Here is a 14,024-nt window from a genome sequence, read left to right as displayed (position 1 = left end):
AGGTCTAACAGTTACTCTACGTTGCTCTAAAAACCTATATCTAATAATAGTACAGCTATTCCTAAAAAAACCTAGGTCTAATAGTTACAAATATCCCTTAAAAATCTAGAACTAACAGATGCTCTCTATGTTGTTGTAAAAAGCTAGACCTAATATCGGTAGAACTATCTAAAAAACCTAGGTCTAATATCACTAAATCCTAGATCTGATGCTTAACCTATGTCTAAAACTAGATCTGATAGCTAACATAACTAGTTTTTACAAAAATACTAATATCAGAATATTTACCTTCAACACTGAATGATTCCAGTAGAGCTTTGCCGCTCTTCTCTCCCTCCCCTCTCCTCTCTCTCTCTCTCTGTGCTAGATACAAATGAAACAAATGGGAACAGTAGTCCATGGGGAGGCCCATCACATTGATTTATATGACAACCTGTCGTCCGTTGGAAGGATGGTAAGTTGGTGGCATCTAATGTGGATGTCACCATTGCCTTGTTGACCATTGAAAGGCCATTCACACCACCTATTGGCTGTTAGAAGGATGACAAATAGCATGTCGCCCTTTCAACAGGCGACAGGCTGCATTCCAACAGGCGATAGGAGTCTAGATTTGTAAATTTTCAAAACAAACACATATATTTGCATTTTTATTTAAAAATATATAAAAAAAACTCATATCGCCGAGTTGTCACAGGCATGAGCCTTCTAGGCGATGACAATAGATACCTTGAGTAGGAGGCGGTGTGGCAGGAAAGTTCTTGGTTAGGCGCCCATGGCCATGGCCTTGTCCTCGTCCCTGGTGGCCGGCGGCAATGCGGCCCATCATACTCCTTTCCTTCCTTCCTAGGGTTTAGGTTTGGCTTGCGGAGATCGATTTTTTATTTGTTTATATTTCTGGAATAATTTGTTCATCCACGGGGCTGAGGTGAGGATATTAGGATTTCTTTTCCCCAAAAGAAAATCACGTGACAATCTACGGTACTCGGGGGACTAAATTGCAATATTTCAACCAAGCGAAGGGGGCAAAACTTATGTTGGGATCTGTGATGTACAATAAACGAAGTTTAGGGTGCTGAACCTGCAATTTAACCTAGACTAGATACAATGCGGACTTTAGGGACTAGGGATGTTCTTGCATCGTCCACAAAGGTTCGCTAGTTAGATGGGCCATCCATCCGTTGGTTAGTGCTGGAGGATAGTGAAAAATGAAAGGTTAAATTCTTTTTATTAGGGAAAAAAAATCTTACAAGCCATAAATCCAAGGACTGCAGGGGGGAAAAGGAGAAAGAAACTAGGGAAGGGAATGGGGAACCCAATAATCTGCCGTCCAACTCCATGGTGGTGTGGTGGATACTACTATATCCGAAGAGGATAGATAGGAACGCATGGTAGTCCCAGTCAGTGTGAAGCCATGGCGGTCCACCACCACATCCTCCTCCGGCCTCTCTCCGCACCGCTTCGCCACACCCACCTCTCCTTCTCTCTGCCCCCACTTCTTCCTCCCCCTGCCCGCGTCCGTTCCTCCCTCCCCGCCCCCGCTTGCCGCCTCGCCACACATGCGGATGCAATTGAAGAGCCAGAGTTCGTCCCCCCAGAGGTGGAGGAGGCAGCGGAGGAGGACAAGGGCGACGCCCAGTTTGTCGTGGTGACCTTCTACAAGTTCGTGCCCCTCGACGACCCCCGCGCCGAGGTCGCCAGCCACCTCCAATTCCTCCAGGTTCTTCATCATGCCTGCCCCTGCCTCCATCTCATTCACATTACTCTTCTCCACCCAAGTTGACACATTGTTCTTCTAAGCAAAGAAAGAAAGAAAATAAAGGCTGCCACATTGCGAAATTTAAGCAAGGGCTAGTCAAAATTGTTTTGGATTTTAGGTGTACATGATTCCAATTGCCAAGTCTGCACCTTTCTTTCTTTGGACAGAAATCAAAGCTGGTGCCTTTTTGCGAATCGCATGCCTCAAGTTTAGTATTGTTTTCAATTCTATTATATGAGCTTCGATCCGTCTGAAACTATGGGCAAGGACTCGATTTACACAAAATCTTACACATTGCATTGTTCATATGTGTCAGGGACGCGACATACATGGACGTATTTACATGAATGAGCAGGGAATTAACGCTCAGGTAACACATGCTTCTCTCACGAAAATGCTGTTTAGCAACGAAATGTCTTTGCATCCTGTCTATTGGCTTTATGGAAACAACTGCAAGCATCAGAAATTAATTTAGATGAGGTCATATTAAATTAGCACATATATGATATGGAAATATAAAGTAGCATGTCAACAGTATTGGAGTGGTTAAATTGATGCATGTCAATGTGCTAGGTCCTATTTTTACATGATCTAAAAAAATTCAGTACCATGATCGATTTCATAAACTTTTATTCTATGTTTTGCTATTGTCGCAGTACAGTGGTCCACACAAAGATGCAATGGCATATGCAGACTGGCTTAGAAAAGACTATCGATTTCGTGGTATGCTTGTTCAAACTTCACCAGCTTTAAACGGGCATGCTTTTCCTCGCTTGAAACTGAGGTACAAACCATCACTTGTTCAGGTAAGCAATCCCTACTTTTTGTTGCACGGGAAATACAAGGTTCAGTACCTTACTTGAATGCTCTCTTCTAGCCTCACACATTTCAGCTCGTACTCTCAAAAGATAATCTGAAGATTCAGGGGGAAAAGAACCTAATCATCTCCTTACCTGCTAAGCATCGGATTGACTCCACTGCAGAATGAATTAGTGAAATGTTGTCATAGTCAAGGGTCTAGAGTGTGAAGTTTGAGCAAATGTATGTGGTTCAATAGGAGAAATTATTAACAAACTGTTGCAGCATTCAATCCAGAACACTCTTTACGGACTCACATGTTTTTACATGGTAGCAACCTTCTGCAGTTCTGCCCCCAGCTCCTTGTCGTGTACTCGTGTTTATCTTACTGATTTCTGTTGAAACTAACGAGTCATATCTTTGACTGGTGTATGCTTTTTGATGTTATGTGCGCGCGCGCTAATATGTAATAGTAGAAGGACCTGTTTGCTATTCTCTAACATAAGTAGAGAGGGGTTGCTCAGGGATGGGACTTACCTCATTCCCAAATTCTTCATGGTATACAGAGCCTAGTTCGATCCTTAGCGTCCCCGCCGTCCACCGCCACCCAAGCTTCCGCCGCCGCCGTCCCAAGCCACCACCGAAGTCCACCACCCGACCCGCCAGGCCATGTCCTACCGCCGTCCGCAGCCGCTGCGCCGCGCGTACGCTCCGCTTGGGCGAGCAGAGCGAGCGAGGAGGCGCTGCTCGCCCCGGGCGGGGATCCAGCGGGCCCGTCGCGTGAGGCGGCAAGGGGGAGCCGCTGAGGAGCTTCGCAGGGGCCTGGAGGGCAGTGGCTGCTGCTGCAAGGGAGAGAGGAGAGCTGCTGGCTGCTGCTGCAATTTGCAAGAGGGAGAGAGAAGGAGAGCTGCTGCTGCAAGGGAGAGGAGAGCTGCTGGCTGCTGCTGCGATTTGCAAGAGGGAGAGAGAAGGAGAGCTGCTGCTGCTTCTATACTGCTGGTGTGTGTGAACGGAGGAGAGTGAAAGTGCTGCTAAAGCTGGTGTCTGGACTGTAATGGCTGTGGTGGTGTTTGAGGCTTACTAAATATGTGATGTACTGAAGCTTGCCGTGATCGTGCCTGTCTCGCTCGGCAATTAGCTTATGGCATTAGCTTCAGTGACAATGATGACTCCAGAGGAGATGGAGGCGAAGAGGAAGGAGGAAGGGACTGTGACTAGGGGGGATGATCCATTGGTCACACAGAGTGTGATGAGGAGATGAGATGCATGATTCAGGAACTCATGGGGATGGGCATGATTGGTGCTAAAATAATGCTGGGACCATCTGAGCTAAAGCTGGAGCTTATGCCAAATGAAGTGAAGCTAGAAGGTAGCAAGAATTATCTGAGTTGGGCAAGAAGAGTGGAAGTAATTCTTGGTGGAAAAGGCGTGGAGCATTACCTAGAAGAGAGTTGTGTTGAGCCTGCTGACAAGTTCAACACAGAATGGAAGGTGTGGCACACCACAAATTATGTTGTGGTGGCATGGCTGATGGCATCGATGTCTCCTATTGGTAAGATGGTAGAATCAATGCGGAGTGCCGCAAAAATATGGAAAACGTTGAAGAACATGTATTCCAGGAAAGGAAACATGATGATGTTGATGGAAATTCAGAACAAGGTGTATGTAGTGAAACAGGAAGGGAGACCAGTTGAAGAGTATGCTAGTGAGCTGAAGTATTTGTGGGGGGAGCTGGATCATTATGCTCCACTCCAAATGGTAACTCCAAACGATACACAGGCTGTACAGAAATGGGTGGAGGATAGGAGAGTCATTCATTTTCTGAAGCATCTAGACCATGTGTTTGAGAGTAGGAGGGCTGCCTTTTGTCATCTAGATAGTCTTCCTACTCTAGAGGCTGTCATCTCAGCCATGGTACAGGAGGAGAGCAGGCTCCATGTGATGGGTGGTAATAACCCAGTGAGATCAACCTACACCACAATGAATGGCAGGAAGTGTTATAGTTGTGGAGAGAAATGGCACTTGAGCTACAACTGTCCAAACCCAAGGAACCATAACGGTGGTCGAACTAGGATTCGTGGTGGTCGTGGTGGTAGCCGTGGTGGCTATGGAGGGGGTCGCGGAGGCCACGGTGGAGGTAGAGGCAGAGGTCATGGTGGCCCTAGTGCCAATGTGGCATCATCAGGGGAAGCTCCATTTATCATCCTAATGGGAGAGCAAGTCATGCAGTGGGAACAGTGGCAGAAAGGCAAAGCCTCTGAGGACTCCACAAGAACCTCCTCACAGGGTCCTGTGACAGCAGCTGCCGCTCATTTTGGTAACTTTGCCAACTACGCCCGTGCGGGCGAAGGTACTCAGGCACATGCACTTGCATCATATCACTCTCATTTAGATTGGATTATAGATTCAGGTGCAGCCAAGCATGTGACAGGTTCACTTCATACTTTCTCTTCTTACATTCCTTATACTCATCTTAAACCATTTAAACAGTCGATGGTACTTCTCAACCTATTAGAGGTGTAGAGTCTGTAGGATGCACTTCACACATTACTTCACCATCGGTTCTTCATGCCCCATCGTTTCCAATTAATCTCCTTTCTGTAAGTTCAATCATATATCAATTCAAGTGCATAGTCGTATTTGATGAGGATTCTTGTATCTTTCAGGAGAAGAGGACTGGGAAGAGGATTGGGACTGGAGTCAAGCGTAACGGGGTGTGGTACATCGGTCGGGAAGACGTAGCTTTAGCAGTGGAGGAAGAAAAAGAGCAAGATATTTTGTTGTATCATCGGAGATTAGGACATCCATCTTTTGAGAGCTTAAGCAAGATGTATCCTGAGATATTCAACAAAGTAGACAAGAGAAAACTTGTGTGTGATGCTTGTGAGTTTGGCAAGCATACACGGTCTACATATATTGTTGTTGGTCTCCGGAGTTGTGAACCCTTCATATTAATACATAAAGATGTTTGGGGTCCATGCCCGATTACTTCTGTGAGTGGAGCAAAATAGTTTGTCATCTTCATTCATTGTTTCAGTCATATGACTTGGATCTACATGATGAAACATAAGGGTGAAGTGATCAGATGCTTCCAGGACTTTCACAAGATGTTGATTACCCAGTTTAATGCAAAAGTTCGTGTCTTGCGGTCTGATAATGGGACAGAGTATGTCAACAATGAGTTCGAAGCTTATCTCTCTGAGTAGGGGATGCTTCATCAGACGACTTGTCCAGGGACCCCCCCCCCCCCCACAGAATGGAGATGCTGAAAGGAAGAATCGTTACTTATTGGAGGCAGCGTGCTCTCTCATGTTTCAAATGAATGTACAAAAGCATTTGTGGAGTGAGGCGGTAATGACGGCTACGTATCTCATCAATCGTATGCCATGAAGGATTCTTGGCATGAAGTCTCCAGCTGAACTCCTCTTGGGCAAGAGAGAGTTCAAAGTTCCACCAAAAGTTTTTGGATGTGTATGCTTTGTGAGAGATCATCGGCCATCTGTTAGAAAACTAGATCCCCATGCGGTGAAGTGTGTATTTGTGGGATATGCATCTAGCCAGAAGGGTTACAAATGTTGGGACCCGATTAGGAAGAGGTTGTATGTGAGTATGGATATGACTTTTCGTGAATGGGAGCCATATTACAAGATCCAAGATGATCTTGCTCAGTTCTGGGAAACATTCTCTCCTACCACTAAGTGACAGTCGAGGGGAGGATGTAGAGGAGGTGATTATAGGAACTATTCCAGGTCATGGTGAGCAGGTACAAGTTGATCAGGTGGAGCAAGAAAGAGAGGAGGAACAACCACCAGTTGAGCAGGGAGGCATGTTGGAGGAAGTGGTTGTTGGGAGTTGGGGCTATTCCATGTCGTGTGGAGCAATTAGACATAATAATTCAGGAGGAGCAATCTCTTGAGGGGGAGAAAAATGGTGGCAAAGACAAGGAGATAAAGGTGTATCATAGGAGGAGGTTTGGTAAACAAGGGGAGAAACCAGCTGAGATGGTCACAGGAGGTGCGGAGAACTCAAGACAACCCAATGTATCAGATGCTCCAGACCCAATCCTCTCCTCGGAACTCTCTCCATCAAGCCCTTCTCCAATGCATGAAACAAGTGGTAATAATTCTTGCTCTATCCTTGAACATGTAGATTTACCACTTACTTTACAGCGTGAACGCAAAACTTGTAGGCCTCCAACTCATTATGGTTTTGAACATAATGATATAGCTAACTTCATGTCATACTCCCGTGTCTCGCCCGCATACAAAATGTTTGTCGCATCTTTACAAACAGTGCCTATTCCGAGGGATTGGCAGGTTGCTAAGCAGGACCCTAGGCAGAAGGAAGCAATGAAAGAGGAACTTCTTGCACTCCAGAAGAATTAGACAGGGGAACTTGTCTCACTTCCAGCAGGAAAACGAGCAGTTGGGTGTAAACGGGTGTTCACCATGAAATAGACCCCTGAAGGAAAGGTGGAGAGGTACAAGGCAAGATTGGTTGCAAAAGGCTATAGCTAGACATATGAAATTGATTATGATAAAACCTTTGCACAAGTGGCGAAGATAAGCACAGTTAGGATGTCATGTGCCGTTAACTTTGGATAGTCTCTCCATCAATTAGATGTCAAGAATGCATTTCTCCATGGTGACTTACAGGAAGTTTACATGGAGGTTCCTCCAGGATTTATGAATAAAGAGACAATTGGGAAGGTGTGTAGACTCAAAAAGTCCCTATATGGTTTGAAGCAGTCTCCCCGAGCGTGGTTCAACAGGTTAAGGCGCGCAATTAGTGAGATGGGTTACTTGCAATGCAATGGAGACCACACTGTCTTTTATAAGCACAAGGGATCACTAATCACTATATTAGCAGTGTATGTTGATGACATAGTGATCACTGGAGATGATGTTGAGGAGATCAAACACTTGAAGGAAAGGCTAGAAAAATCCTTTTAGGTGAAAGATCTTGGACACCTACGATACTTCCTTGGGATTGAAATTGCTCGTTCATCCAAAGGTATAGTTCTCTCTCAGAGGAAGTATGTCCTTGATCTACTAACTGAGACATGAATGCTTAGATGTCGCCCCATAACTTCAATTGATAAGAATCATAGACTCTGTGCTGAGTTAGGTGATCCGGTTAACAAAGAAGTCTATCAAAGGCACGTTGGGCGCCTCATCTACCTATGCCACACAAGACATGATATCTCTTATGCAGTGAGTGTGGTAAGTTGACACATGTATGATCCAAGGGTTGGACACTTGGAAGTTGTATACAGAATCTTGAGATACCTGAAGGGTAGCCCTGGGAAAAGTCTGTGGTTCAGGAAGAATTAACACTTGGACATAGAAGGTTATTGTGATGCTAATTGGGCTACTAGCATGGATGATAGGAGGTCTACCTCAGGGTATTGTGTATTTGTGGGAGGTAACCTTGTATCCTGGAGAAGCAAGAAGCAGGAGGTGGTGGCTCGATCAACAGCAGAAGCGGAATACAGAGCGATGGCATTGATCCTAAGTGAGATCATATGGATGAGAGGGCTCTTGAAAGAACTCAAAGTGTTGAGGAATGACACTGTAGTGTTGCATTGTGATAACAAATCTGCAATCAATATTGCCAACAATCCAGTGCAGCATGATCGTACCAAACATATTGAGATTGATAGGTTCTTCATCAAGGAGAAGCTTGATAGTGGAGAGTCGAGGTTGAAGTATGTAAAGTCTAGTGAACAATTAGCTGACTGTCTCACTAAAGGACTAGGTCCCAGTGAAGGTCTAACAATATGTAACAAGATGGGCATGATTGATACATTCAGCCCATCTTGAGGGGGAGTGATGTTGTGTGTGCGCGCGTGCTAATATGTAATAGTAGAAGGACCTGTTTGCTATTCTCTAATATAAGTAGAGAGGGGTTGCTCAGGGAGAGGGACTTACCTCATTCCCAAATTCTTCACTTTTTTATAGTGCTGGCCCAAGGCCTTTGGTCTAAATAATTGAAACTAATGGGTGAAAAATTTAGTTTAATTTAATCAAGACCTGCGCTGTGCAGTTTGTTCATTCAATGTCCAATGCAAGACAACAAACCTGGGAGCTTACACAATAACACAAGTTTACATGTTAGCATATGTCTAGGTAACAATTGGTCTTCCTCTTTTCATGTTTTGAAGTTGAACTTGTCTAAATCGAGTCATGAAGTCATTTCTTCACTAAAGTGATGTGGTTTGTTTGGCTCAGTTTAATTTGGAAGAGGTCTAAAAACCTGGAACTTTATATTTGTTTTCTAGAGCTTTTCACAAATAATCCAATCTACATTGAAGTCTCAAGACATCTCATTTCAAATAAAAATCTCCAGTTGGAAGGAGGTAGTTCACATCTTCCTCTGGTTGACCCTGGAATGCGTGCGACACCATTGACTCCATTAGAGTGGAGGGAAAGACTTGAAGCTTGGAAATGCATTGATTTGTCCTCAAATAAAGCATCTGGAGATACCTTTGGAAGGAAGCTTTTGCTCCTTGATGTTAGGAATGGTAAAGTATTTTCGTATTCAGTTCAAGTTCAATTCTTATTTCTTGTGCAGCATTAGGTTTTAGTTCTGTTTTTCTTGCCACCCTATGTACTTAAAGGCGGAAGTAGATACAAGCACATTATTCGGACTCAATACTGGTACTTGTGCTGTTTAGGTACAAAACCCATGCAGATAAGTTGATGTTCTGCCTTTGGGTTATCCTATCTGTATTATTCAGTTCACTAGGACTAAGAGTACAAGATGAACATAATCTTACGATATTGATAGCTAGAAATGACTCAAAGATGATCTATCAATTCTCCTATTTATTTTAGGATAGAGTCTGTATCACCCTCCCGACTTAGATGGTGCACCATAACCCCGTGACTATAGAACTAGGGTTAAGTAGATGAGCCGTCAAAGTTCAGGGTGGGGTATTATAGACATCTTTATATTATGTTGCCTCTTTGAAAGCCAAATCAATGTCAATATTTTCTGCACTACTGACACAGTAAAAGACAAGGAGAGCTGATAATCAAGCCCGTCATCATTTTTCAGACGTGAAATTGCTAGCCATTTCTTTCTTTCTTTTTTCATATAATAGTTTATTCGATTCCTTCTGTTGTATCTGATTTCTCAATTCAATTTCGAACTAGTAATCATCTATTGTGCTTTTTTTGTTAAATTTTGGATCAGACTATGAATGGGATATTGGGCATTTCCAAGGAGCTCAGCGGCCCAACGTGGACTGCTTCAGAAGCACTTCCTTTGGGCTCTCAGAGGAGGTACTACTGTGCTATTATCATTAGTTGTGGCAGCGATTTAAGGGCTCTAAAAAGCTTTCACTGATTACATAATGCGTTCTACTTGGTTGTTGTGCAGGTGGAGGATCCTTCCGATCCTCTGAATGGTGTAGACAAAGAGAAGACAGATATATTAATGTACTGCACTGGCGGAATAAGATGTGACGTATATTCAACAATTCTGAGGTAAAGATGTCCATCAACATTCTGGCTTAGATGGCTTCTGATTGTGACCTGGGTGGGCTCATACTACACATATGGAGTGGAGTAGTAATGTACATGTTCTTGGGATGCAGGAAGAAGGGTTTTTGCAATCTGTATACACTGGTGGGAGGAGTGTCTAACTATCTGAAGATGGAAGGGGCCGCAGGATGGGTGGGAAATCTGTTTGTGTTCGATGGACGGCTGTCGCTGCCACCGGCAACGTTCGGGTCTCCAGCAGAAGCAGATGCTGACGATAACAGGTGGGTGGGGAGGTGCTACTCGTGCGGATCGGAGGTGGTGGAGCTGAGGCACCGCAACTGCGCAAACATTGACTGCAACCGCCTGTACCTGTCAGTCAGTCTCTCTATCTCTGCTTCATTGCTTCAAGGTGATGGCTGGAATGGGGATGGGAATTGAGAACGTGTCTGCATTGCATGCAGGTCTTGCGGGTGGTGTGCGGAAGAGCTGGGAGGGTGCTGCTGCTCCGAGTGCAAAGCCGCCCCTCGGCTGCGACCGCTCCTGCCGGGCCACCAGAGATACAGAAAATGGCATGCCTACCGTGATGGGTTCGTCATCGATGCCGAGGAGGACGACGACACCGATCAGCAGCCACCCTTACTTGCCCGCTGATCATCCGTACGAGAGGTATATGTACTGCATTAATTCAGGGTAGTCACTCTAGCTACCTACCGAAAAATGAATATTTCATTTTGTTTCGTTTGGGCCATAGTAGTAGACTAGTAGGTACAAATAAGCTGTATAATGAATCGATTACAACTTTGATTTGTATGTTGAAGAGGCAGCTGGTTAATAAAAAAAAGGATAGCTTGCACTTTTGGAATCAGACAGCAGGTCGATCTGCACACTTCTGTGTATCGATCACGTTGCATTAATCTTCCATGTATATAGCTTAAATTAAGAACTTTAAACCAATTGAATGACATGAATCACACGTACGTACAACAATGTACAATCAACACAAATTGTATGCCCTACTGTAGTAAATTTGAACGAAAGGAAATTATATATGGATACAGGCATGTACGTACGTACTAGGAATTAATACACAGCTAACATGCAGCGGCTAAACTGATCAACGAGATAAAACACACGCAGCTCGGCTAAGGTTGTCAGAATCCTGATATGTATATTAGAATCCTACATCCTACCAAGCCGGAACGAGCTGTATCGGTGGATCTTAATTTCGTAGGATGTGATCCTATGGATGTTATCAAGTGAATTGCGTAGGAATGCATAGGATTGATAGGATCAAACATAGAATCCCGATCCTGACAATCTTGTTGTTAACATTTAAACTTAGGTAATACTTATGCTTAACCATGTTAAATGATTGAATTATAAATAAATAATATTTAAAACAAGTTAAACTGAATTTGTTGTGAAAAAATGCGTTGGACTCGAATTTACAAAACGTGACTAAACTTATCAAAATCAACATTATACATAAGGGTGAAAACGGGTTGGATATTTCCCGCTCGTCTCGCCGAAGGGGTTCCGATAGTATTTCAGAGCGAAAAAAAATCAGATATCCTAGAATTTTTTTGATATCGGATTCGGATGTATGGAACTAAGTATCCATTGGATATTAGATATCTGAGAATAAAATCAGATATATTCGAAGACTATCCGACAACTATCCGAATCTATCTTCCGAAGCTTGTAACTTTTTCATACATAGTCGGATAGAGACGATTTTTATATGAAAATTGTAGCTCTCAATGAGATCTACAACCATGTAGTTGATATTTTTTTCATTTGAATTTGTTAATGTATCCAAATAATTAATAGAAACTTCAGCCAACATATTAGGCGCTCGTAACTTCTCTGGTTTCGCTCTAACATAATTCTGTTCATGGTAGTATATTTCTTATTTACTTGTTAGACCTCTAATGTAGTGAGTTTTGGACATATGGAATGGTTGAATAATCATAACATATGTGATATATATGGTTGTTGCTTTTACTCAATATCCGGAGAAATATTCGTGAGCGACATTATCTGCATCTGACTCGTTAGACATTTGATCCATATTCGTGACCAAGGCTATTTGCATCCATATCTTCATCCATGTCCAGCTTCGACTCCGATGAAAAAAATATGAGATAAGATATAGGATCAGAAATATCCATCCATATCCGATCCGATTACACCCCTAATTATACATAATTTCTTAGAACATATTGCAAAAAAAATTTTGAAACGATGGCACGCGGCCAATTTTATAATAGAAGAGAGTTGGCCCAGTTTATGAGGAAAACTGAGTCCAAAAACCGTACAACTAAAGCACGGTTAGGAGCATAAAACCGACTGACGACCCTGAGATGACAATACGACCTCAACAAAAGACGCCCAACCAAAAGACGCAACCAAACAAACCAGTGAGTCCAACCTAACTCAACTCGCGCGCTAACCAACCAACCAACCAACTAGCCACTCAACTCAACTCGATCGGCGGAGCCCTGCTCCCACACCGCACCTCTTCTCACCAATAAGCCAACATCGCGTCGCTTCAGAGGAGCACGCATTGGACAATTGCAGCACTCGAGAAGCACTGATCAAGAAGGAAATTCGTCGCCAACTAGAAGGCGTAGGGGTCAACCTACAAAGAAACAAGCAAACATCGAAGAGCGCGGAGGGCATTCGAGGCAATGCCTTCAGGAAGGGAGCGACGATGACATTGCTGTCGCTCGACCGGAGAGCCAGTCAGGGTTTTCACCCGGAGGAGCCGCAAGGGAGGAGGAGTCGCCTCAATGACGCCTTAAGGAAGGAGATGACGCCCAAGAACGCCAACGTCATCGGCGCAGGCATGCAACCAGGTAAGGCTTTCGCCCGCGATTCCTCCACCCCTATGTCCACGCAAGATGGCAGAAGCCAAGCAAGACCACACCAGGGCTCGATAACCAGCAGACCTTGTAGCTGCACCATCCCAACACCTCCCCTGAGCCAGAGACCCTATAGCCCCACCATGTGCCCCCGCAAAGGAGGGGAGAAGCCGAAACAGCCCAGACCGAGGGGGTGGGTAGGAAGAGGGTGGAGCAGTGCAGCTGTGAGGACCCATCCAAATTAAATTCGAATTAATCATTAGAACGATCATTTAATAAGATGAGAATTAACCCACATCCGTCTCTCGATGTGCCACGTGCTAATCCACATCTCACCACAATGATTGTAGCTACTAATGATTAAAGCGAATCTAACTCTGGCAGTCCCGATATGTGTGCTTTGGTAATTCTTAGGAGATCTATTACCCACACATACCTTTACAACATGAATATCACAACATCAAGTTAAACAAGATTACAAGTTGATGAAATGACAAAGACAAGTGTTATCTAGCGTGAAAATATACATAAATCACAGTGGAAAGAAAACATCTAAAATAAGACGAAGGCCGGCGGCGCCATTTTCCCACAAGGCAACCGACCGGGGTTAGTAGTAGTATAGCGACTACTCGCCACCACATTGCTCTCGGTGGGATTCGAGTAGCCGGTACACATCTTCACCTGAAAAGAAAATAAGCAGCGTGAGTACGAAGGTACTCGCAAGACTTAAACCATATAGGGCACATATAAATAGCCCGACTCTAAGAATTATGCATTGAGTTATTAGTAAGAAAAATACCACAAGGTTAAGTAAATATTCATATGCGTAAGCAACCTAACATCTATGTGTGAACACCTATACTTAACCAAAAAACGTATCAATTCTACCCTGTAAACACCAACCTACACATAAATGTAAAAAGATCCATCTCATGTAACCAAGGATCATTACCAATCATACCCAACATACCCTCCATACCAAACATTCTACATTCGTAACTCTACGACTGATGCGGACGGATAAAAGCTTGCTCATAACTGAGAGCACGGTAATTCGAATTGATACCCTGCAAGGGTACCTCTTTACCCATACGACACGAGGACCATTCGGCTTGCGCC

At 44.0% G+C, this 14,024-nt stretch overlaps 1 protein-coding gene across 4 annotated transcripts; it reads left to right on the top strand.

The window, feature by feature from the left end:
- The first annotated feature begins 1,344 nt into the window (after window positions 1–1,344).
- On the top strand, window positions 1,345–10,906 carry LOC133913855 (rhodanese-like domain-containing protein 8, chloroplastic). Of its 4 annotated transcripts, none has more exons than XM_062357139.1 (8): window positions 1,345–1,717; window positions 2,073–2,126; window positions 2,413–2,562; window positions 8,903–9,077; window positions 9,752–9,840; window positions 9,938–10,044; window positions 10,155–10,416; window positions 10,503–10,906. In XM_062357139.1, the coding sequence occupies exons 1-8, from the start codon at window positions 1,412–1,414 to the stop codon at window positions 10,623–10,625; spliced, it is 1,266 nt and encodes a 421-aa protein (XP_062213123.1). In that variant the 5' UTR covers window positions 1,345–1,411; the 3' UTR covers window positions 10,626–10,906. The 4 variants fall into 4 exon arrangements, with proteins under 4 accessions (XP_062213123.1, XP_062213122.1, XP_062213125.1 ...); XM_062357138.1 differs by having other exon boundaries at window positions 1,348–1,717; window positions 10,155–10,412; XM_062357141.1 differs by lacking the exons at window positions 1,345–1,717; window positions 2,073–2,126; window positions 8,903–9,077; ... (2 more) ...; window positions 10,155–10,416; window positions 10,503–10,906 and adding exons at window positions 2,634–4,985; window positions 5,221–5,542 and having other exon boundaries at window positions 2,423–2,562.
- Window positions 10,907–14,024: the final 3,118 nt, after the last annotated feature.

Source organism: Phragmites australis, chromosome 3, assembly GCF_958298935.1.
Source record: "Phragmites australis chromosome 3, lpPhrAust1.1, whole genome shotgun sequence".
Taxonomy (NCBI): domain Eukaryota; kingdom Viridiplantae; phylum Streptophyta; class Magnoliopsida; order Poales; family Poaceae; genus Phragmites; species Phragmites australis.
The sequence above is the reverse complement of the archived record's forward strand: the minus strand, read 5'-3'. Positions and strand labels throughout refer to the sequence as shown.